Source organism: Camelus bactrianus, chromosome 19 (assembly GCF_048773025.1).
Source record: "Camelus bactrianus isolate YW-2024 breed Bactrian camel chromosome 19, ASM4877302v1, whole genome shotgun sequence".
NCBI classification, from domain to species: domain Eukaryota; kingdom Metazoa; phylum Chordata; class Mammalia; order Artiodactyla; family Camelidae; genus Camelus; species Camelus bactrianus.
Genome location: NC_133557.1, coordinates 6,403,390 through 6,426,077, shown reverse-complemented (window position 1 = coordinate 6,426,077; position 22,688 = coordinate 6,403,390). Strand labels below are relative to the sequence as shown.

Sequence of the window (22,688 nt, the reverse complement as noted above, 5' to 3'; positions counted from 1 at the left end):
CTGGGTGCGTGAGCCAGTGATGGCCCCCGTTTACGGAGACCTGCCGCCTGTCGGCTTCTGTGTTGTTGGCTCCACACTAAGTCTCACAAACTTTGCCACTGTCAGTTTTTATCACAAATCTGACAAGTGGAAATCAACCCTAGTTTACACGTGAGGAAGTGGAAATCAACCCTAGTTTACACGTGAGGAAATGGAGGCTTGGAGAAGTCAGGAAGCTTACCCGATGTCACTTAGTAAGTGGCAAAGCTGGGGTGAATCCAAAGGCAGTGTTGAAAGTCATATTTTCATTGAAAAAAAAATTTTTGCTCTTTTCTAACCTGGAAAATAACCAAGGAGATGACACCCTGGAGATGAGGAGCTGCAGGAAGTAATTAAGGCGAGTTTGTTAGCTTGATAGAGCAAACAGCTCACGTTGGAGGGGGTAGTTTTAGGGAAGAATGTTAAGTTTTGGTGCCATTTCATTCAGACTTAAATGCTTAAGAACAATTTTCTTTGGCTGTACGCTCGGCCATTCTGCAGGGCTTTTGTATGTTAGTCCATTCATTATTTACGATACTCGTTATGACTGTTTTAAAAATGGACCAGATCGCCCCGAGCTTCCCAACAAATAAGTAAAAATGGTATCTTGGAGCCAGGATGGGAGCAAGGATCACGCTGGGGTCAAATGGAGGACAGCCGCGCGATTATTTAATAGCGCCTTCTCTGGTGTTTATGTGACACCGGAATAGCTGGGCTCAGGCTCACCCGCCACAAAAGGCCCTTCATGCTGCTGTTACTAGGGGACATTTGCACAGCATCGAAAACTGTTTATTTTGTTGTAAACATTCCAGAGCTGCCTTTTGTGGGAAAGAGGTTTTCCACTCAGGTTGTCACTGGTAATCTGGTCACTACGAAGCAGTGACCTTCAGGTGGAACGGTCCCAAACTCTGAGGGAAGTCGCTCTCCTAAGTGCCCAGCCTGATTGCTCTGCTCTGAGCATCAGTTTGCTCAGAGGCACGGCCTGCCTTCACACGGGTTTCTGCTGGTGTTCCCACGGCTACCGTCTATCTCAGCTCCTTAACGCACCCGGTTCCCAAGCCCACTTGCATTCTTGGTTTGCTTGTTTGCTGCTGGATGTTGTTAGGAAATTGCTCTTCTAGGGACTAGTGAAACATCAAGGGTTTCCAGTTACTAGTCCCCAGGGTAACTCGGCCCGGGCTGCACCCACCCTGGTACCTGGTTCCTGTTGGCTGCACCCATGGAGCTCGGGCCCGGCTCCTTTTGTAAGGATTCCCGGGTCACCGTGCAGCTGGCTCTGGCTGTGGACCTGTCACTGCCCTGCTCGTCCCAGCCCGGCTGCTTGTAGGAAGCCCTGCACGCCTCCCTCCCACTTCCCCTCATGACTGTTCCTCACTCTGGGCAGGTGACCTCTGTCCCGACTGCTCCTGCTCAGATGCCCTGATCTAACCCTGTCCACACCCCAGAGGAGGTAATTCATGTCAGGGGACATGAGGCTTAAGAGCACTTTCTAAGAAGCTAATGGGTTGATAAGAATCCGAGAGTATTAGTCAGAAAAACCTCAACGCCTTGGTCATTTCAGTCTGGGTCCCCAAAGCCAAGTGAGACCGGGCTCTATCTGTCTAAATAAACAGAGCTCGTCTGTCCAAAAGTGACTAACTAGCCACTTCTCATGAAGTGCCAGGGAGCAAACTACAACTTGTCACCCTGGCCGGGCTCAGGCTTACGAAACTCCCTCCCCCTGCCCTTCCTGGTGAGGTCAGGCAGAAGACCCACACTGCCCAGAAGGTCCTCCTGAAACCTCCTTTTCTTCACCTTCCTCTGTTTAAGCCCCCTTGAGGTGTCCTGGTCCACTCCGGCTTCCCCGCCAACTTCAGTTCAGCCCCCTATGCCTCATTTTCAGAGCTCTGTGTCATCTGATGTCTGGGATATCTGCTCAAAATATTTAACAACCAGTTCAGCCCTGCTGCAACATTTTAACCAGTGGCAAGTCCATAGGGGTGCACAGCAGATGGATTTAGGCCCCTGCTGGTGTCCCCAGCTACTCGTGAGCATAGGCCCGCCCTTCCTGCGGGGCCTGACTTTATGCTGAGGGCCTCAGCTGCACTGCTTCCCCCCTCGAAGTGTGCGCTCCCCTCCCTGCTTGCTCCAGTCCATGCCAGAGACTGATGAACTGAATCTATCACTTAGCTCCAAGTACCTATTTGTTGATGGACTTGAACTCCCTGCCTCTTAGGTACTTGTTCCCTTTTTCGTTTGTTACCGGGCTCAAGGAAAGCATAGAGTAAATGGAACGGAAGCGTGGAGTGATATGGCACATGGTCTGGGCGAAACCTCTCAAGTCCAGGGTCCCGGAGGCTTCCTGGAGGTGCAATCCTGTGTGTACCACTGTAGCTTGATAAACTGGGTAGCTCACGTGACATGTCTCATCAGGGCCCCCCAAAACCTTTGTCCTGGAGAGTGCTCAGGGTGCGTTCTGGTGCAGGACACAGTGTTTCTCTGCAGTTGTCGCTTTGACATTGCAGTGTGGGAGTGGGAAGCCTCCGCCCTTTCCTCCCACTTGAACTTCTAAGAGCAGTTGTTGGGGAAATCGGTCGAATGTATACAAAGTTGAGTATTAAACAATGTCTTTGATGATTAAAGGCCCTGCTGACAAGCAGCTGTGAGTTTAAAGTAAACAGTGGTTTGATGCCCCTTGTCCTTCTTTTGGAATCTGTCAACATCCCAGTCTTCAAAGGCCATTTTATAGCCTGTATATTTAGGCATTTCATCCAAGGAATTTAATATTTAAGAGTAGATAAGTATGTCTTTTTCCTTTCTGTGATTCACATGGTATCCATTTGTAATTCTAGAAAATTTTATTTCCGTAAGAAATCATAAGCTCTTAAATTGAAACTCTCAAAAATAGAATTTACATCATAATTGTAGAATTCTAGATGTGATGTTGTCATTTTAAATAAGAGTCAGAGTATATTTCAAACATGTAAATAATGTTAAAGACGTTTTCTAATTTATAGCTGCATTAAGTCATATCTAACCTAGTGGCTGATGACCCAGCTCCCTCTGAACGGGACCTCAGATACAGTCAGGAAGGGAGAGAAAGGGACTGATGAGCCAGTTCTCTGAGAAATCACAGAGCAGGATCTAGAACTTCCTGTCACTTACCACATGGATGGATTTTATTTGGGAAGTTTAATCCTTCATGACAGTGCATCTGTGCACTGGTTACCACTTTCTGGATTGAGTTTTGCAGATTCGGCCACCTAAGCTTAATTTTCAGGTTCTGAATGGGTTTTGAATTCTTTGCTGGCCACTGTTGGAGGGCAGGAGTGTGTCCTAACTGGCTCAAGAAGTGAAGGATAAACTGTAAGTGTATGTGATTAAGACCCACAGAGTTAGAGAATGGTCCAGCTTCCAGGCCAGTGGTTTTCAAACTGTGCTCCAGGCAGCCCCCTGGGAGCTGGGAGGTCAGGCCTGGGAGAGGGCAGCGAGCTTCCAGGGGCCCTGGACTCAACGCTCTTGTTCATCTGTATCAGTTTATTCACACTGTGCACTTCCAGATAATCATTCATTGAAAGAACGGCTGTCAGGGCCAAAAAAAGGGTTCGAAAACCTCCAGGCTCACCTAGTCGTCTCATTTTCTACAGGGGAAGTTGAACCCCAGGATAATGAAGGAAGTCGCCCAGAGTCACATAGTAACCCGGCAACTCCTATTTCCTTGGTGACTCTCTGTACAGACTACTTCTAACTGTGACTTTTCTATCCCTTTCTTAAAAATTAAAAAATACGGTTCTCTATTTTAGACTGCTAAACTGTAGATGACGTTCAACAGTCAGTGGAGATCTTAATAGTGTAAGAGTGGAGTAATCTTTCGGGCTCAGGAATGTCCTTTGCTATCTGTGTCATCTCTCATCAGCCTTACTTTCAAGTTTCAAGGTCACTTGCTGCGGGAGAAGAGACCAGTTTACTTCTGTGTACTCTGCCTGCAAACACAGTTTTTAAAAAAACAGGCCACGTTCCTGTCAAAAGCCACACCGACAGGCATTCATCTTTCCAGTCCAGCTGTCCAGCAGTGGCCCCGGGATCTGACCCGATACTTCCTTCACGGGCTTCTCCAGGTGAGCACTCGTTCACGGCTCATCACTCAGCTGTGTCTTCTTAAAATAGGAGCCAACAACTTGGTGAAGATAGTCAAGCATATACCGTTACTCGGCGCACTCATATTACTTATGGGACAAAGAAGACTCTGCACAATTAAGGGAAGACACGAAGGTAGTGGTTTATCATTTACTGTACACTTACATTCCGGGCACTGTGCTATTCATTTCACATGCCTTGTTCTTTCTGAGTCTCACAACCAACCCCAAGGGATAAACGATAAATAAATAAATACTGTTGTGCTCTCCACATTACCCATGAGGAAATGGAGCCATCGAAAGGTTACGTATTAATTTATCACCCCCCAAATTGTAGAAAACTGAGACTCAAGCCTGGGTCACACTGACTTCAAAGGCAGAACTTCAAAGAAATGCAAACATCAAGGTATGAGCAAGTTATGGCCTTAAATAGTTGCAGGAAAAGTCCCTGCTGGCCTCTTTCTGCTGACTCGGAACGTCTTCAGCTGGCATCAGTGCCCTCCTGGTCACCCAGGGCTCTGGCTTATTTCACCCGTGCTGTGTCCGCGGTCCCCGAAGTTCCCCCATTCAACCCCTCGTCTTCCAGTCATTGAAGAAGCTCTAACTGCCTGCAGACTAACTGCAAGGAAGGCATTGCCTTTTCAGATAAATTTCTCACGCCAGACAGGATCCAATTTCTTATGTTAAAACCAAAGAAAAAAACCAAAGTCTGGATTTTTTACTTTGCTGGAAAGGATGGAACCCTCAGTAACTTTCTGTCCAGAAGAAATTTTCCCATCTGGCCTTGAAACTCTTCTTATTCTTGGCCCTTTGCCTTTTGAAGTTGTAAATCAAGCTCTTTGTTTGCTGAGTGGCTGCCTTTCTGGACCCTCAAGCTGCCTGGAGTTCTTGATGGAGCTGGGTTTTGCTAAAAGGCTGAGAGTTACAGAAACCCAACTTATTAGAAAATAGCTCTGAAGGTTAAGTGCTTTTTAATTCATCCTGGGACCCTGGTGCTTGCTGGTCAGGGTCCGTGTTTTGTTCTCTGCTTGGTCTCATCACAGTGTCTGCAGCTGGTGCCTTCTAAACCTAAACCCTGACGGGTGAGTAGGGAGTAAGGGTGCCATGCCTGGCACATAGTAGGTGCTCATTAAAAGCTGGTTCAGTGAATAAATGAACAACACACTTAAGTGAAGTTTGACAAGATTTTTAAACAGATACAAAGTATCACACTCCCTTGATCACCAGTTTATAATTTTACCATCAAATTTAAGCTGTGATTAATCTTACATGTACTATAGGACAAGAAAGCTTCTACACTGAATGGCGTGTACTCTCACGTAAGCCCTGCAGATTTGCTCGGCTCATTTGAAAAGGGTTCAGACTAGTCCAAACTGGTCTCTCTCTATGGCCCCCAGCTTTTTTCTTTGATAAGAGAACAGCAGAGAAACTAGTATCTGTGAGGAGATAAAATTCTATGGAAAACAGAAAATTATTACTACGTTTCCCCATGATGGAGAAAGTATGTTCCAAGTAGAGTTGTTTCAGCAAATATCTCTCATTACAGCACGTGAGAGCACAGTTTTAAGGAAACCCTTAAAGACTGCCTTTTAAAGCTGTTTTCTTAAGAAAATTATATTTTTACCACGTATTATATAGCATTGTGGGGTTTTTTTCTGCTTACAAAAGAATACAACTGAGTGGAAAATTTAAATAAATTCTAAAAACAAACAGATTTAGCCCCTTTTCCTATTTCTTCATAATATCTTCAGTAGTTGTTGTTATGTCTTTATTATGTTTGACAAAGAAATTTTTGGGAAATCTTAGGGAATGTTAGGCACACTATAAATAAAAAGATGAGGAAGTTACCCAGGGACCAATGCCATTTTAGAAGTAGAATTTGGAGGAGAATGGGTTAAAATAATATTCCACCGTTTTTAACCAGGAATACCTAAGCTGGGTCTAGAGCTCGGCCATATCTTGCTGTGGGGAAGAGTTTGAGTCTGCTGCCCTCTAGTGGCTCCTTTTTTCATGTTCCTGAGCCTTACCTAGAAAAAGAATTTACATGTACCAAAAGTGTTAAGCCTTTGTAATTCATTCTTTGCAGTTTTTTGCACCTTAAAACTTAATAGTTGATAGAGATTGTTTTACTCATTTGAAGTCTGAGAAGCTAACGTGTCTTCACACCACCAGTGTGAGGTCTAGTTACTTCACATTGTCATATAATTTGAGGACACCGCTTCATTCACCTTGCTTGATAGAATTTTTTTGCACATTTGCCAAGTAAAAGTTGTGCTTTTTTTGAAAAGATAAGACCAAACGATTTAAGTGTGCCTTATTCGATGAAATTATAGTGGCATTAAATGTTAGGAGATTTTAAAAATCTTTGGAGACTTACAATCTAACAGGATGACATAGACCCATTTCTCCCTGCTTCCCCGTGCTGAGTACAGCTGTCAACCCTGGAAATGCAAGAGGCAACCAAGGAGAACATTTGCAGTGGTAAGAAGATGAGTTGGTCCAGGGCCCCAGTGCGGAAAGAACAGCACAGAGGCAGGCATCTCTTCCCACCTAGCAGAAGAAAGTGACCAGGACCATTGCCTCCTGACCTGCACCTGGCAACAAGAAGAGGCCATGTAGGCTCCTGTCCCCACGACTGACCGGTTGTCCATCCAACATCATCAGGGTAGCCCAGCACCCAGCAAGGGGGGCTCTATGAGGGACCCAGCGCAATAAGTGGCCAGAGGTAGTGCTCTCCTCGGCTGGGCCTGAGACGCCTCCCCTTTTCTAAGCCGGACCTAGGTATCCAGGAGGCACAAACAGAGGATTCTTGCAACCCAGCAAGTGACCTGGCCTGGGAAGCCCTTCCTTCACTCACATTCACTGGGGCAGCTGGGGAGCAGCAGAGGGGGATCCGACTTCAACAAGCAGCCCACCCTGGGAAGCCTGCTCAGGGGCCTGAGATCTCCCCCTGCCAAGGGACACCCATAGGCCGGGCCGTCTGTGCACCAGCAGGGACCTGTGGAAGCTCCGGCAGCACCAGACACACCAAAATGAGCAGCAGAGGTTCTGAAAATCAAACCACAGCCCACAGAAGTAGGCCACGACCTGCGTGCTGAGTTAACTGAGGAAGATGACTGCCTGTTCAAACCAAGGATCTAAATAGGACCAAAATTCTCTAAACAGAATATTCTCTAAACATAATAGACAAAAATCTTCAGGATACAACCTCAAATCACCTGTCACACCAAGAACTGAAAGGTCACAACTTAAATGAAAAAGCAGTCCCAGACACCACCCGTGAGGTGAATCACACCAATCTGAAATTAAATGACCGAGGGTTTTAAATCAACCAACATACAAATGCTTGACAATCAATTACAAATTCTCCAGAACCAAATGGAAAATAGGAAATCTCAGCGAAGAAATTATAAAAAGAAGCAAATGGAAATGGGAGAATGAAAAGTGCAACAGCAAAAAAAAAAAAAAATTGATCAGTGGATCTCATCAAAATGAAAAACTTTCGCTCTCTGAAAGCCCTCATGAAGAGGATGAAAAGATCAGATACACACTGAGAGAAAGGATTTGCAAATCCTATGTATGACGAAGGACTGGTGTTTATAGAGAATATAGAGAACTCTCAAAACTCAACGGGAAAAGAACAAACAACCCAATTAGACAAGGGGCAAAAGTCATGAAGAGACGTTTCTCTGAAGAGGGTGTCCAGGTGGCAAATAAGCACGTGCACGTATGTTCAGCGTCACTAGCCATCAGGGAAGTACAAACTGAAACCATGGTGGAACCTCTGAGAACGCTAAGTGAGAAAATAAAGACCACAGCAAATGCTGGTGAGGAGGTGGAGGAACTGGAACGTTCTTACGTCGCTGGTGGGAATGTGAAAATGGCACAGCCACTCTGGAAAAAGGCTTGGCAGTTTCTTATAAAATTAAACTTGCAGTTGCCACATGATCTAGCAGTTGCCCTCCTGGACATTTGTCTGAGAGAAATGAAAACTTAAGATTCATGTAAAAACCCATACATGAATGTTCATAGCAGGTTTGTTCATAATAGCTGAAAACTTCAGCTGCCCAGATAATCCTTCAACAGGAGAATAGTTAAATCGTGGTGCATTCATCCTGTGGAATACCACTCAGCAGACCAAAAGAAAGCAGAAACGGAACATTCCTTATTCTCATCCTCTGCTTCCCACATCCTAGTGGTAACCAGTAGTGTTGCGTGTATTCAGATGTTTTTGGTGGTCTACCCATAAATGCGTCCCAGTGTGGCTATATCTGTGCATGTGAATGTATGTATTTTAGTGAAGTTATTTATGTATAGGTTTTACCCAAAAAATCCATAACAAAAGCATATTGTTCTGCAAGTCATCTTTGAAATTACACATTTTATCACAGCCATTCTTTAATGTTACTACCTCAGTCCTTTTAAGGTCTGCATAGTGTTCTGGAGTACAAACATACTATAATATTTTTAACTATCTCCCTACTAATGGTCGTTAATTCATCTCCAATTTCTGGCAATTACAGATAAATATGTTGTTTTTTGATGTTTAGGGATTTTAGGTTCATATATAGTCAGTTTTATCAATCGATGCTTCTGCTTTGGTGTAATATTTAGAAAATCATTCTTACTCCCAAAATTATATAAGTAGGTACCTCTTGGTATTTTTAAGGTTTATTTATTTATTTTTTTAACTTTGAAATCTTTATTTTGATGTAAGGTGTGGGGCAAGGTGACAGCTTTATTATTTTCCAAAAGGGGAGCCAGTCGTCTTAATGCTGTTTACTTACTGATATCCTTTTCCCTCTGGTTGTAAATGTTGCCCTCACTTTAAAAAACTGTATTCTGCATTCTTATTTTTGGTTTGGGAGCCAGACTAGTTTGGGTTTGACCTTGACCTGTTAGCTTCCTGACCTTGGGCGAGTTGCCATACTTGTCTTTGCTCTGTTTCCTCATCAGTAGAATGAGATTGATAGTGTTGCCTGCTTCCTCGGTCGTCCTGAGAACTGAGTGAGGCCCCTGGAGCTTAGCATCCTGAGTGAAGGCCAGCTGTCATTACTGCCACTGCTGTTACAACCAGTACTGCCACTGGGGCTGTTTCTGGACTCCCACTTCTTCGTTACTGAATTCCTTTCGGGAGGAGACCAGCCTTGTGCTTTTTCATGTTGCTCAGGACTGGGTGAAAAACTGATTTGTCTTGGGACAGAGTCCTTACAGAGAAGTTATTCATACTAACACTGACCCAAAGTGATGCAGGAAAAAAAACAGGTGTGGGGCATGAGGGAGGCCGTGTCCCAGGTCTCGGTGGAGCCCCTGGGACGTGCCCTGCCAAGTGTGGGTCCTTGGCTTCACACAGGGAAGAATTCAAGAGCGAGCCACAGTTGAGTAAAGGTAGATTTATTTAGAGAGATGCACACTGCATAGAGTGTAAGGCAAGAGAAAGGCCACAAGGTGTGGGGGTTGGGTTCTCAGGTTAGAATAAAAGTAGGTACACACTCCATAGACAGAGTGCAGGCTGTCTCTGAAGAGGAGGGAGCGAGAGAGGAGGCTATAAGTTGCGGTGTTCCCAGCATTTATGGGCTCGGTAGCTTCATGCCTACAAGTGGGAGGACTGTTCCAGCTACTCTGAGGAAGGGGCTGGGATTCCCAGGAATTTGGCCACCACCCGCTCTTTGACCTTCTATGGTTAGTCTTGGGACTGTCACGGCACCTGTGGGCATGACATTTATCGTGCTAATATGTTATAATGAGCGTACAGTGAAGCTCCAGGTCTACTAGAAGTCAAATCTCCCGCCATCTTAATCCTCAAGGCCAACTGGGAGTTGAATCTTCTGCCATTTTGGTGTTAATTGCTGTTGTTCCTTGAATGGCTGTGCCCTGCCCCCTCCCCTCCTGTCTCAATGCCACATGATCATTTGGGGCAGCCAGGATGGCACATCACCCAGCAACCTAGCCACCATCTCACATGTTACCATTGTCATGTACAAGGGGGAAAAGAACTTCAAAGAGCCTCACACTGGCCGTTAAATGATCCTCGCAGAAGTGAGTAGCATCAGGGATTCAACTCACAATACATTGCCCAGAACAAACGAATGACGTGGCCCCATTTCCACAAAGGAGCCAGGAAGCGCAATCCTGGCAGCGGCCCAGAGAGGGGAGAACTGGAAATGCCTGTCATAGAGCTTTACTGACTTGTTGAAAGGCCAAGGTGGAGGGGAGCTGATGGAGGAAGAAGACACAGCTCAGCGTGTGTGGAGGTGGGGCGGCTCCTGAGGCTACGGGGAGGAGGAGGGAACCTGTACAGAAAGCAGAGCAACTGATTAGAGTCCCGTAATGTGAACAGTCTGGGAGATTGATACCCACCCACATCCTAGAGCTGGGAGAATTAGGAGTGCTCTATTTTAAAATTTAGAAAATTTTTAATGTTTAAAAAATATTTAATGTGCTATGGAAATTACATCATCTTCTCAGTGAAGTCCTGTGTTCCAAGTCACTACGCCTAGTACAGTGCCTGGTAGTTAGTGGTGCTCAGGAAATACTAATTGATGGAGTGATGGCTCTAAACTTACCACAGGAAAAAAGCAAATGATGTTGTCGTTGTTGTTAATAATCATCATCGGCATCATCCTACTACTAGCTTGTCTCGCAGATAAGTTTGGTTTTGGAAACAAGTCAGTGTCCTGACCCTTTGAGAGGTCACCTTAAGGAATTTCTCCCTCCCCGCAAGCTGGCAGGATCCAGATAAAGGGCGTCCCACCCTGAAGATTTAGATCCTGACTTCCCTCGTTTTCTGGCTGCGTCCTCGTGTTTCCTTGCAGCTTTCTTAACCCACACACCATGCCTGCTCTTCCCACCCTCTCAGCTTTGTGGAAGGATGCCCCTGGTCCTCCAGGCTCAGCCTTCCTGCCGGCAGCCTCTGTGTGCATGGGACACTGGAGGTAAGGGGTGGGCACTGGTCAGACTGCCGGGGTCCAGATCTGCCACACACTGCACCCGCTCCATGACTTTGGGTAATTTACGTTGTCTTTCTAGGCTTCATTTTCCTCATTTACAAACTTTGAATCATCCTAGTACCTATATCATTAGGCACTGTGGTGAGCATTAAATGAAGTGATGCTTAGAACGTCCTTAGAATGGTGCCCGGCACCTTGTGAGCACCAACGATTACCATCCCGGCTGTCATCGCTGCCTCCCCTCCAAGTTCTGTCTGCATCTAGCTCCCAGGACTTCCCCCTGGAGCTTTGCTGACCTGGATGGTGGGCTCTTTGCCATTTGTTTTGTTTTAAGTTAATTTCCCAGTACTCCAGAGTCCCAGGATACCATTTTTACGGCTGCCTTAGTCTCAGGTATTTCTAGCTTTTAACCCACACAGCTTCAGAAAGTCCCTTAGTGGCTCTGTGCCCTGGTTCCCTTCTCTGTGAAATGGGAGTAAAGTCTTTTTCGTCTTGGTTCCCAGGGCTTTAGGTGTGCTCTCCTCGTTTTTCTTCCTTGGCTCTGGCTTTATTTTATGCTATCTTGTCAGACCGTGTGTCCTTAAAGCCACCTTCAGCCCTTGATGGGATAAGGTAGGGATATAAATAAAGAACCACATAAATAAAATTGAAAGTAGTTATGAAAGCACTGAACGAAGCATCGTATGTATAAGAGACATTTTCAGTCAGTCAGTGTTATCAGTGGCAGAGGTTGGAAAATCTGCTTTGTCATTTTGTCTCCTGAGCTTAGAAATGTTCAAATCATTGTAGACTTCATATGATATCTGCACAAAATAGAATCTTAGAAAAATGTGGAGGAGATAAACGTGCTTTGGTCCTTTGAAAATAGAAGTTCTGAGATAGTTAAGTAGCAGAGCTAAGAATATACTTTGAAGACATGAGGCTGCAAGTTCTTAAGGAAAAGAATTAGCATGGCGATTATAGTCCATCTCTCACCCTCGGGAAGTGCTCACTGCAAAGGCTGATTACATTAAAATGATGACAAATGGATATAAAGTCACCTACAAACAGTTGTCACAACAGCCGACATTTGTTGTTTACTTGGCCCTATCCCAGGTGATCCTTCAATAAGCAAGAGGAGAGATACTGATTTTATCCCCATTTTAGAGCTGAGAAAACTGAGGCCCAGCTAGGTTGTTTAACCAAGGCTACGGTGGAATGAGGCAGTCTCAGTGCAGAGCTTTGTCAGTGACCACCGTGCTCAATACTGTCCCTTAACCAAGTGGCTCCTTCAGGCCACCCCCTTGTAATACAGCAACGCTTCTCGAGGTTTCTCCTGGTGGTCACACCATTGAGTTCTCTGTCACACACACCCCAGGCCAGGGCCAGTCAAGGGGAATGGGTGACATTGCGCTCTGGCTGCCCTCTGGCTGGAATGCCAGCCCTGGCCTTCCCTTCTCGCTGTCCTGGCTTCTCACCCTCACCAGGCACTCAGCAAGCCCACAGCCCATGTCACTCAAGAGGGGTGAATTTCAACATGACATTCTCGACAATCAGAGAGCCTTGAGCACGTTTGTTCTTCCCTGTGCTTGACTGAAGTTCCCTTCAAAAATCTGATAGAAAAAAATGAAAACTTTCTGCACAGGAAAAAAAAATAAAGAGGGGGTTCAAACGTAGCATGTTTTGGGGGTAACCTTCTGGAAGCCAAGACCTTGACTGTCACATTTAAAGGAATAAAACAAGAATGACAAGAAGAGGTGATGGTGGGTTTGCTGCATGGGGACTGGGAGCCTGTCTCCTGCCTCCTCACTCAGAAGAGTGCCCGTTCCTGTGGCTGGATCATTAAAATTAATGCAAAACATCAGTATTGTTCAAGAAAAGGATAATCTAGCTTCCGCTCAGTCTCCTGTGTGTTTTTTTTACATGACGTTAAGGTCCCTGCAGGCTGGTTTTGTTTGTTCAGGGTCTGCCACATCCTATATCGTCTTTCACTGTCTTGGAGCTGCTCTGACTGTAAGAGAACATCTCAGTGACGACCCGGCAGGGATTCCATCACAGGCGTTACGCTGGATGAAGGTGTCTGCCACCTACCCACGTACACCAGTGCCCCTGACACCGTGCGACTGGCATGGGTACGTGGATACACATGCTGGTGCATCTGAGAGGGATTTGCGCTCAGAAGCAGGATCTCGAGATGTTTGCTATTGACTTGGCAAACTTGAAGTGTTTGAAGCCTAGGGGGGAAAAAACAACAAACAACCCACGAGATTCCACCTATTCAAAGACTCTTGGGCAGTTTATTTACTAAAAAGAGAGTTATGTGCTGCTTGTGAATAAAACCTTTGTCCAGCCTGGGCAATCTTGGAGTCCAGGCGGCAGGAACCCAGGCAACATCCCATGGCGATCAGCTGAGGGAGAAGCAAGACCCTTACAACCCTGACCGCCTGAGCCCCTTTCCCCTCCCGGAAGGTGATCCTGTCTCTCTGGACTAGGGAAGCTGCCCCTTCATGCCTAACTCTTGGTCTAACGGTCATAAAGCTGCAGCAACATGACTGTGTTTCCCCTGCTCACTGTCACTTATCAATCAGTGCCCCAACTTCCCCTCTACAAGTGGTACGTTTTTCAGTGTCTTAAGATAGGAGAAAGGTCGTTTATTTGGGGCAGATAACAAAATAAGAAAGTAAATGCTTGAACTCCCTGCTTAATTTGTGACCAGGCAGAGGTGAAGAGGTAAGCCTAATGTGGCAGGACTGGCGGCCTGGCCTGGCGACCCCCTTTTCTCTGCTGGATGGAGAGAAACTACAGCTTTGGGGATTTGAAAGACTTTATCACTTTTCACTTGGTGTCCTTAGATGTGTTAAGAACTTCTCTGAGTTTCAGTTTTTTCATCTGTTTTACGGAGATCATGATGCCTAACCAGTGGGACTGGACACACAATTGGTGTCACAAGTAACAGTCCCACCCCCACGCTTAACTCTTAAGTGTCCGGCTCAGTGGTCCATAAGGCATAGATTTGTGGATTATAGCTTCTTCCTCCCTGTTGAGAATTAAAACATTTACTTGTCTCTTTTTCTTCTGTCATATCTCCCATCTCTTGTGATGGTGAAGAAGCACCAGTCATTTCCCTACATTACTGTGAGAAAGCAGATTATCTCCAATAAATGCCTGGTGTCCGTTTCCACCCTTACCAGTCAGGCATGAGTTTTGATAAACTACTCCCCACGTTTGAAAAGAATTAGGTTTACACCTAGAAGAAATCAAACAGTAATCTTGAAGGAAGTGGAACAGAGGTCCACGGTGTTGATGCAGGAGCTGCTGAAGTCATTGGCATCTGCGTTGGGTCACAGACAGAGAGACTTAGCGTCACCGTGCCACTTCAGTGTGCTGGGAGAATTGGCTTTCCTAGCCATCTTGCCTGCCTGTGGTGTGCTGATCCGTTACCAACATTCCTTATTTGTATCCAAGGTGATTTGTTATTTGTTACCAAGGTACCAACATTCCTTATTTGTATCCCCTGCTTTTGTTTCTCTGCATCCAGGGCATGTAAACCGAGTAACCTGGGGTGGGAGAGGGTGCAGAGTGGCAGTGATGGTTCCCAGACCTCTGTCTCCATCTTCTCCACTGGAACACCACACATTGTATCTTTCACGGCACGACTTGCTTTTAATACCTATGAGCAAGTGAGTGGTCCTGTAACCATCATCTGTAGTTTTCTGCCTTAAATTCCCATTGTGTTCAGCGCACACGGGCTTAGAAGTCAGCTGGCTGGCGGCCATTGCCAGGACAGTGCCCGCTGCTCTCAGCTGCAGCCCTGCAGGGCCCTGCTCTCTCTGCTCAGCCTTTGCTTTGTGTCCCTTTCCTGTGCTGGGCCAAGGGCAGCTCTTGGCCACATTTGATTGTGCTTAAATTGTGATTCAGAATTGGGACAATGACACCACTTTGGTTTAAAAAAAAATTGAAATCCAGAAATATAATGAAAACTCCTGACTTCTGAAAATAATATCTGTCCCTCTTCCTATACAGGACGCTGCGTTATTCAGAGCAGTTTCCTAAGTTAGAGTCCTGCTTCTGTGGAATGTTCCCAGTTTGGTAAGCCAGGCAGCCTAGGAGTACTTGAACATTGCTGCAAAAGCGATGGCGCTGGAGTCTTCCTTTCAGGCATACAGCCTTTCTTATCAGGCTTCAGGATTCGTGCTCCCTAGAAGCCGTTAGTGATTCCAGGCAGTGAGGTCCCCACTTTGGTATATGCATGGTAGCTATGATACTAGTGATGAAGGTATTAGTCATCCTTTTTTAAAAAAGCTATGAAAATAAATAGTACTGAAGACTATGCAATGAAACGTGAAAGTCCTGTGTCTCTTCAACACTTCTACCTAGAGATGATCACAGATAACTTTTGTGTATCTTTCCAGATATTTTCTATGCAATTCTAAGCTTATACAACAAACCATGGTTACCAAAGGGGAAAGGGTGAGGGAGGGATAAATCAGGAGTTTGGGATTAACAGATACACAGTGCTATATATAAAATAGATAAACAACAAGGACCTACTGTATAGCACAGGGAACTGTCTTCAGTTTCTTGTAATAACATATAATGAAAAAGAATCTGAAAAGAAAAAAATATATATATGTGTGTATATGTATAACTGAATGGCTTTGGTGTACACCTGAAACTAACATTGTAAATCAACTACACATCAGTAAAAAATTTTAAAAATTAAAAAAATTTGTATATACATATAGTTATACATACACATACATACATATATACACACATACACATGTTAACACACACAAACAATGCACATATCTATTTTTTAGAAATACAAATGGAATTTTACCATATGTACTATTTTGTATCTTACTCTTTTCATTTAATGCTGTATTAAGGTATCTTGTCATATCAGTACAGGGAGATCTCATATTTTTGGTGGCTGCATAGTACTCCACTGTATGGTTGGACCATAATTTATTTAATGTGATGTCTGTTGATGGATGTTTAGGTTGGCCTCACTTTTTTATTCTCACAAAGAATCTTGTAGTAGATTTCCTCATACATATCTTACCCAATGAATTTGGTGAATGAATCCTCTCATTAGTTGAATCATAGCTTGAGAAATGTATTGCTGTGTTTGAAAGAATAGTGATTTAGTAGCTTTTAATAAAGAATATTTATAATGAAGCCTAATAACTAACAAAAGATCTCTTTAAAAGTGTCTAGGAAACCAACAAACAAAAAATGCATAGCAAACACATTTAAAGATGGTGGAAGTGTGACAGAAGCCAGTTTAGTTAGGTTGATCTTATTATTTGCTAGGAGTTAATTCATGGTAAAATATTTGTTTTAGAACATCAAATTAATATGCCACGAAGGAATTAAGGGGGTGGCATTTTTAAACGCATTTCTTTAGTGGTAGATCCAGAGCTGTGGCACATACATTATTAGAATGTACTTCCAAAGGTGGAACTAAAAAAGAATTTCTCATAAGAGGAGGTGAGAAACGTTGGGGTGGATTTTTCTTTCTAAAACTGTGTTCATAAGTGATTAAAGTGACAGCTTTAAAAAAAAAAATCACCAAAGAACTAGATGTATGACTAAATAAGAGAAAGGATCTGAATGTATAGGTTTGCACGAAAGTAGGCAACCCACGTTAATTCCATGAAATGAATACTAACTACTGTTTAGAGGGAATATCAATAGCATTAAATATCCTTCAGTAGATCCTTAGAATTAGATTTATTTGCTCCGAGTTCACACTTAATTCCCTGTCTCCCTTTATGGGCCCAACCCTATGGTCAGGTGTCTGATTAGCACCTTCCGTGTTGGAAAAAGCTGTTTGTCTTGCATGAGGTGGGTCCCCAGTGCCACAGTCCAGCTTGCTCCTGAAGGGACTGTCCCTCTGCCACCGAGAATGGCTCAGTACAGGGGGCCCTCAGCAGCTCCAGCTCCAGGCCAGGACTAGTCTTCTTCTAACTTACTGTTATTCTGTGTCTTAGAACAGTGCATCCATCCTCCCTCATTTGTGTAGATTACTCAAGGATTCACAACAGCAATTCTCAACCAGCGGAGATTTTGCCCCCCAGGGGACAGTGGGGTTTTAAAAACCAAATGAGGATGATTCTCGGTGTATAATTTTGCATGCTGCTCTTTTCACTCTGTAGAGTAGGTGCCTGGAAGGTAGAGTTGCTGCATCAAAGGGCACACACATTTCCAAATTTGTTAGGTAAGTGCTGATAACACTCCAAAAGGCTGTGCCAAAAGTGTCTGAGAGTGACTGTTTTCCCACACCCTTGCTGACATGGGTGAAAACCAGGAACTCATTGTCCTACTTTGCATTTCTCTGATTATTAGTGAGATTTGAGCATCACCCTACACAATTTTCTTTAATTTATTCTCATGTGAATTGTCTGTGCATATCATTGGCTCTTTTTCCATTGTGTGATTTGCCTTTCTGAAAAATTATACCCTCCACCCATTTTCTCCCATTGAGAATGTTCTCCCACATTTTCTTTATCATTCTCTCTCTGTGTATTATTTTTTCTCTTAATCATTTGAGAGTAAGTGCAGGCAAGCTGCTCCTTTACCCATAAATACTCCAGTGCAGTGTAAATATCCTAACAACAGGGATATTCTCTTATGTAACTATAGCACCATTATCAATATCAGAAAAAAATCAACATTTATACAGAGCTATTGTCTAACCCACAGACCTGATTCAGTTTTTGCCATTTGTTGCAGTTTCCTATAGACATTGTACCCTGAGCCTTTTCTTATGTTGTTTAAATTCAAAAACATCTTTTTTAATGGCTGGAAAACATTCCATTATATAGATATACCATAATTTATTCTTTTTTTTTGCTAGCTATTAATATTTTTACTCTTACAAATGATGCCACTATGAACATTAATGTCCCATGTGTTTCGTGTTGCATCCTGCTGACACACCCACCAGAGGTGGCGTCTCTTGGGTAGGAGCCTGTTTATGGTGTGTGTTGGGGGAGAGACTTGGCTCAACTGTACTGATCCCTTTAAATAATATCCAGAAGCCTTTCTGGCCTCCCCCATCCATCCTGGCCCCCCCATCCACATCATTCTCTACCCCCTTCCTCTGATCTGTCTTTCATCGTGGTATTTGTCACTGTCTCCAGTTAAATTCTGTATTTGTTCATTTATTGTTTGACTAGTGGGAACATAAACCGCATGAGAGCAAGTGCTTTGTCTCTCTTGTTCACTGAGGTATCCCCAGCAGCTAGAATAATGCCTGACGCATAGCAGCTACTCAAGAAATGGTGTTAAATGATGAATGAATGAATGAAGATTCCTCTCCCACCGTAATTGAAGAGCTGTATTTTTAAACACTATAGTCCAGATCTGGGACGGGTTATTAGCCTGTGTATCTACTTTTTGCCTTGATATAGTGTTATTTCCCCAGTGAAGCAACAGCCATGTAGAATCTCCAAAACCAGCCAAGCCACCATCTTGCACAAGGATCTAAAGCCCACAGCTGTCTACTTTTACTCTTTAGTCAAGAGGACTAGAGGTGCTGCTTTTTATGGTAGGTATCAAACGTAGTTTGAAGTGGACTGTAACTTTGACATGAATTTCACCCGTGGTCATGGTTTAAGTGAAATGAACAACTTCTTGGCAAAGGAGGGGGCTTAGGGAATTGAGCAAGATGAAAACAAGTGGTAACAGGGAGAGAAATATTATCAGTCACTGGATAAATCCTATTTTTAAAAATCTAGATTAAATATTTTTAAGTAGAAACATTTAAAATAAAAAAAGAAACATATTTAGTTAATATTATATACACTAGATAAATTGACCATATCCAGCTGAAAAAAATCTCTCTTTCCCAAACAGGCATTTTTAAGGGAACTATATATCCATGGAACAATTTAATGGTGAAATCTCCAATTTTCTACAGTGTAGATTGAGATATAGTATCTTCCCAACTGCCACAGTCATCAGAGGCTTAGCTTCCTTTTCAAAACCACTGGATGCTTAGTGTGTTGTGAATGGGGACTCGGTGCCCTTTGTGGGGTCTTTAAGAATGATGTCAACACAGCCACATAAGTGATGGGCACATGAAATGAAAGCATTTATAATACTCACAGGTCCTAGAGGAGGGAGGCATGCAGCCTAGGCAGGGGGCACATGGGGGAGCGGCCGGGAGCAGACTCAACAAGCAGGTAGGGTACGAGGGCAAGTGAGAGCAGGTGGGCAAGGGCCCCATCAGGGTCGGGCCTGATCCCCGCACAAGCAAAAGGTGTGAAGGGATTTTATCAGTGTACTTGAATGTCACTCGGTCACAGCCAGGGGAGGGCAAGAAGGGGAACCTGTCGCAGAGTCCAGCCTTATCACAACCCCCGGTTGCCTGGCGGGTGCTCACAGCCTGTTTGTGGGGGTGTTGAGACATCAGGAAAATAGGACGTTTTAAAAATTGACAAGACCCTTAGCTAAACCACATCCCTTTCAAAGGACTTTATTGACTCTCTCCTGTTGTACCCCAAAGAGAGGGTGTGCTCCTTAAAAACAAACTAGCAGTTTGAGCCCGAAAGGACTAATGTTCACAGTAGTGTAGGTTTTCTTGGCACCTGTTAATAGGAATGTATGAAACATTGGTTAACAAGTGTCATCTGCCAGCTACCCCACTTGCATGGAAAAGCCGAGTGTGCACATGATCACGGCAAACTGCCTGTGATGTCAAGTGAACAACTACGGAAATAAACCGTTCCCTGGGGCCCCATCTTGACTGTGCAGGATGAGCAGAGAGAGGCAGAGGCTGGCAGCACGGTCAGCAGCCGTTGTTGGACACCCACCGTGTGGCTGCAGGCCTCCGGCAACATTTCTAAGAGCTCGTTATTGGATTCCTCATTACAACCTCGCAGCCCACTGTGCAAATGAAAAATATATGAGTCTGTGTAGGGAGCATCTTCCCTTCCTCTCTTTCTCCTTTAAGGAAAGGAAGGCGACTGCTGTGGAAGTGATTTGAGTTCAGATAGCGAGTTAAGGTGTGAGATGCAACTTAAAAGTCACTGGACCGGTGGGGCTGGAGTTATGTGTCTCTAGCTGGCCTCATCTTCCAGAGCCCTGATGATTTCATGGTCTTACCTGCTGCGGGAGACCCTAAACAAACATCACTGATCAATATTTTCCTTATGGTGTAAGTTTTCATTCTGAGATCTGATTATTATGCATCCGAGTGTGGGAGGCATGGTCTGCATTTTCTGGACCACTAGGGGGTGAGATGTGAGCGCCATCAGAGGAGCCCTGGGCCCGGAGGAAGGAAGTACTGCTCCAGAGCACAGGGCACACGGCTGCTGTGTGAATGGCCGGAGGCCAGCTGGCGTCCAGGGCTCTTTCTTATCTTCATTGGTTGTGAACTTGACTGAAGGTTATTTTTCTGTGCTGTTTGGGTTTTACTTTTGGTTCTCTGTCGGTCTGTTATCAAGTCATTCTTTTTAGATGGTAACAAAATATAATTAAACTTTATTGTCAAAACTCGAAACAGGAAAAATTATCTAGTCTTATCAACTCTAACCACCATCCTCCTTTTCCCATTTTGAAGTAACTATTTATGTGATATGTTTTTTGATAATGTGAGGCTTCTTAGGAACATAAAATAATTATGGTTTTATGGAAGAACTAGCTGTAATTTATTTGGACATGGTCATTTTTTTTTTAATTTAGATTTCTGCCATCTGATACCTGGACAGGATTCTGCATTGTCATTGGGGGCAGAGTTTGTATAGGGTAGCAAGGTTTTCTTCGAGTGGCCTTACTTTAGCAAGCTACATGGTTGGCTTTCCCAAGAGTTGGTGTCGCCAGTGCCTTGCCTCCTCCAAGATCTTAAATTCTGAGTTCCCTTTCTTTCCCCCAGCCAGAGCAGTCAGTCTAGCACAGAACATGACTCTGGTATCAGGCTCCCCTGGTTTAAATCCAAGCTTACTAGCTTTGGACCTTGAGCCAGTCACTCAGCCTCTCTGGGCCTCAGTTTCCTCATCTGTTAAATGGGATGCCTCATAAGGCAGCTGTAAGACTTAAGTGAGTTCTGTTAGAGCCTGTGGAATAGCATCTGGCACACAGCAGGTGTCACTTAAGTGCTGTGGTATGTGACTCCTCTGGCCTTCCACCTCCCCCACCACCTCACTCTTCACTGTGGTCATGACCTTACATCCCCAGTCCCCTCCTTCTCCCACAGGCATCTCCCTCTCTGTGTTTGCCTCTAATGCCTTCATCAGCCACTTCCCAATTTCCTTGCTGCATGACTGCATCCGTTCAGGTCCTGGTGGGAACAGGTAACAGTCCAACCAGGTAATGTGAGGAAGGCTTCATAAGGAGATCATGTACAAAGGGGTGAGCAGGTGTGGGGACAATGCTAGGGGAAGTGCAGTGGGCCTGAGAGCGCTCACAGGAGCCTGCCTGCAGGGGATTGTGAGCATGGAGAAGGGATGCGGCCAGCCCACGGCAACCACTGAGGCAGGGAGCCAGTCTGGAAACAGTTGGCGTCACCTTTCTCCCTCCCTGCATCTCCTGCCGGGACTCCCTTTGGCTCCCAACTCCAAGACGGAGGGCAAGGGCACCTAACAATGCAGTCCACGTAGTCAGCCTCCCAGGGCAGAGCAGGGTGACACTGGGTAAGGAGTGGCTCTAGACCAGAGGGTGGGTGGCAGATATCTGCATAGTGCCCCAAGGTGCCCTGGTCTACAGCCCCTGCTCGGCCCCTTGCAGTCGGCCCACACCCGTCTCTCCACCCATAGGCCCTCCTGTCTCTGTTGTCATACCCCCCTGCTCAGGTCCCCCCTGCCAGTCTGCAGGCTGTTCATCAAACACACCGTGACCTGTTGCACCGCCTTTCAACTCTTCATGCCCATTCCCTTATCCCCGGAATGCCCGTTCCTCATTCTAGGCCTGGAGAAGCGCTACATCATCCTAGGCTCCAGCCCAAATACCCTGGTTCTCTGCAGTTGTCCCCTGCCTCCCGTTAGAGTCCCTTAGCGCTCCATGACTCTGCAGTTCACGTCGTGGTCTGGCGGACTACTTGTGGGCCCGCTTCCTCGATAGGCTTGATCGTCTGCTCTTTTGAGAGACCGCACCATACTCAACTCTGCGTCCCTTTGTGGTGCCTCCAACTGGCTGAAATAGAAACAAGTGCTCAAAAAAAATCAGTTGTATTGAAATGACTAATGAGGAGATGCAGTAAACGGCACTTAGCTGGCTCCAGATGGTGTTGGTTATGAATAATGGATTCAGCATCTTTAACACTGGTTAACTGTGTCGCGTGTCGTACGTAACCAGGCCGCCCGCCTCCGACGCCCTCTCCCTACAGATTTAGTTGCTGGGGCCCCTGTGTGCCACTTCTTAGAATTTATCTGTGGAGTCATTTATTCCTTGTGTTACCTCCTCTTCTAGGTCTTTGGCTCCATGAGGGCAGGGGCCATAACCTGTGTTGTTCATCACACAATCTCCAGACCATAGAGCAGTGTATGGTACGTAATTGATCCTTCACAAGTATCTGTTGAATGAATAAACACATTGGTCGCAATACTCTGTGACGTGTCGTAACCTCAGGAGGCCAGCAGAGTGGGGATTCCAGGTGCCATGGAAGGGCCCATGAAGC

At 45.1% G+C, this 22,688-nt stretch overlaps 1 protein-coding gene across 4 annotated transcripts in view; it reads left to right on the top strand.

Annotated features, from left to right (window-relative positions):
* SHLD1 (shieldin complex subunit 1) overlaps window positions 1-22,688 on the top strand; it is a 58,225-nt gene that overhangs the window by 9,031 nt on the left and 26,506 nt on the right. The window contains exon 3 of one of the 4 annotated variants that reach the window (XM_045508570.2): window positions 22,481-22,557. The exons of the other annotated variants lie outside the window; for them this stretch is intronic. Coding sequence (XP_045364526.2) covers window positions 22,481-22,557 — 77 coding nt within the window. The remainder of the gene's footprint in view (window positions 1-22,480; window positions 22,558-22,688) is intronic. 4 annotated transcript variants of the gene reach the window in all.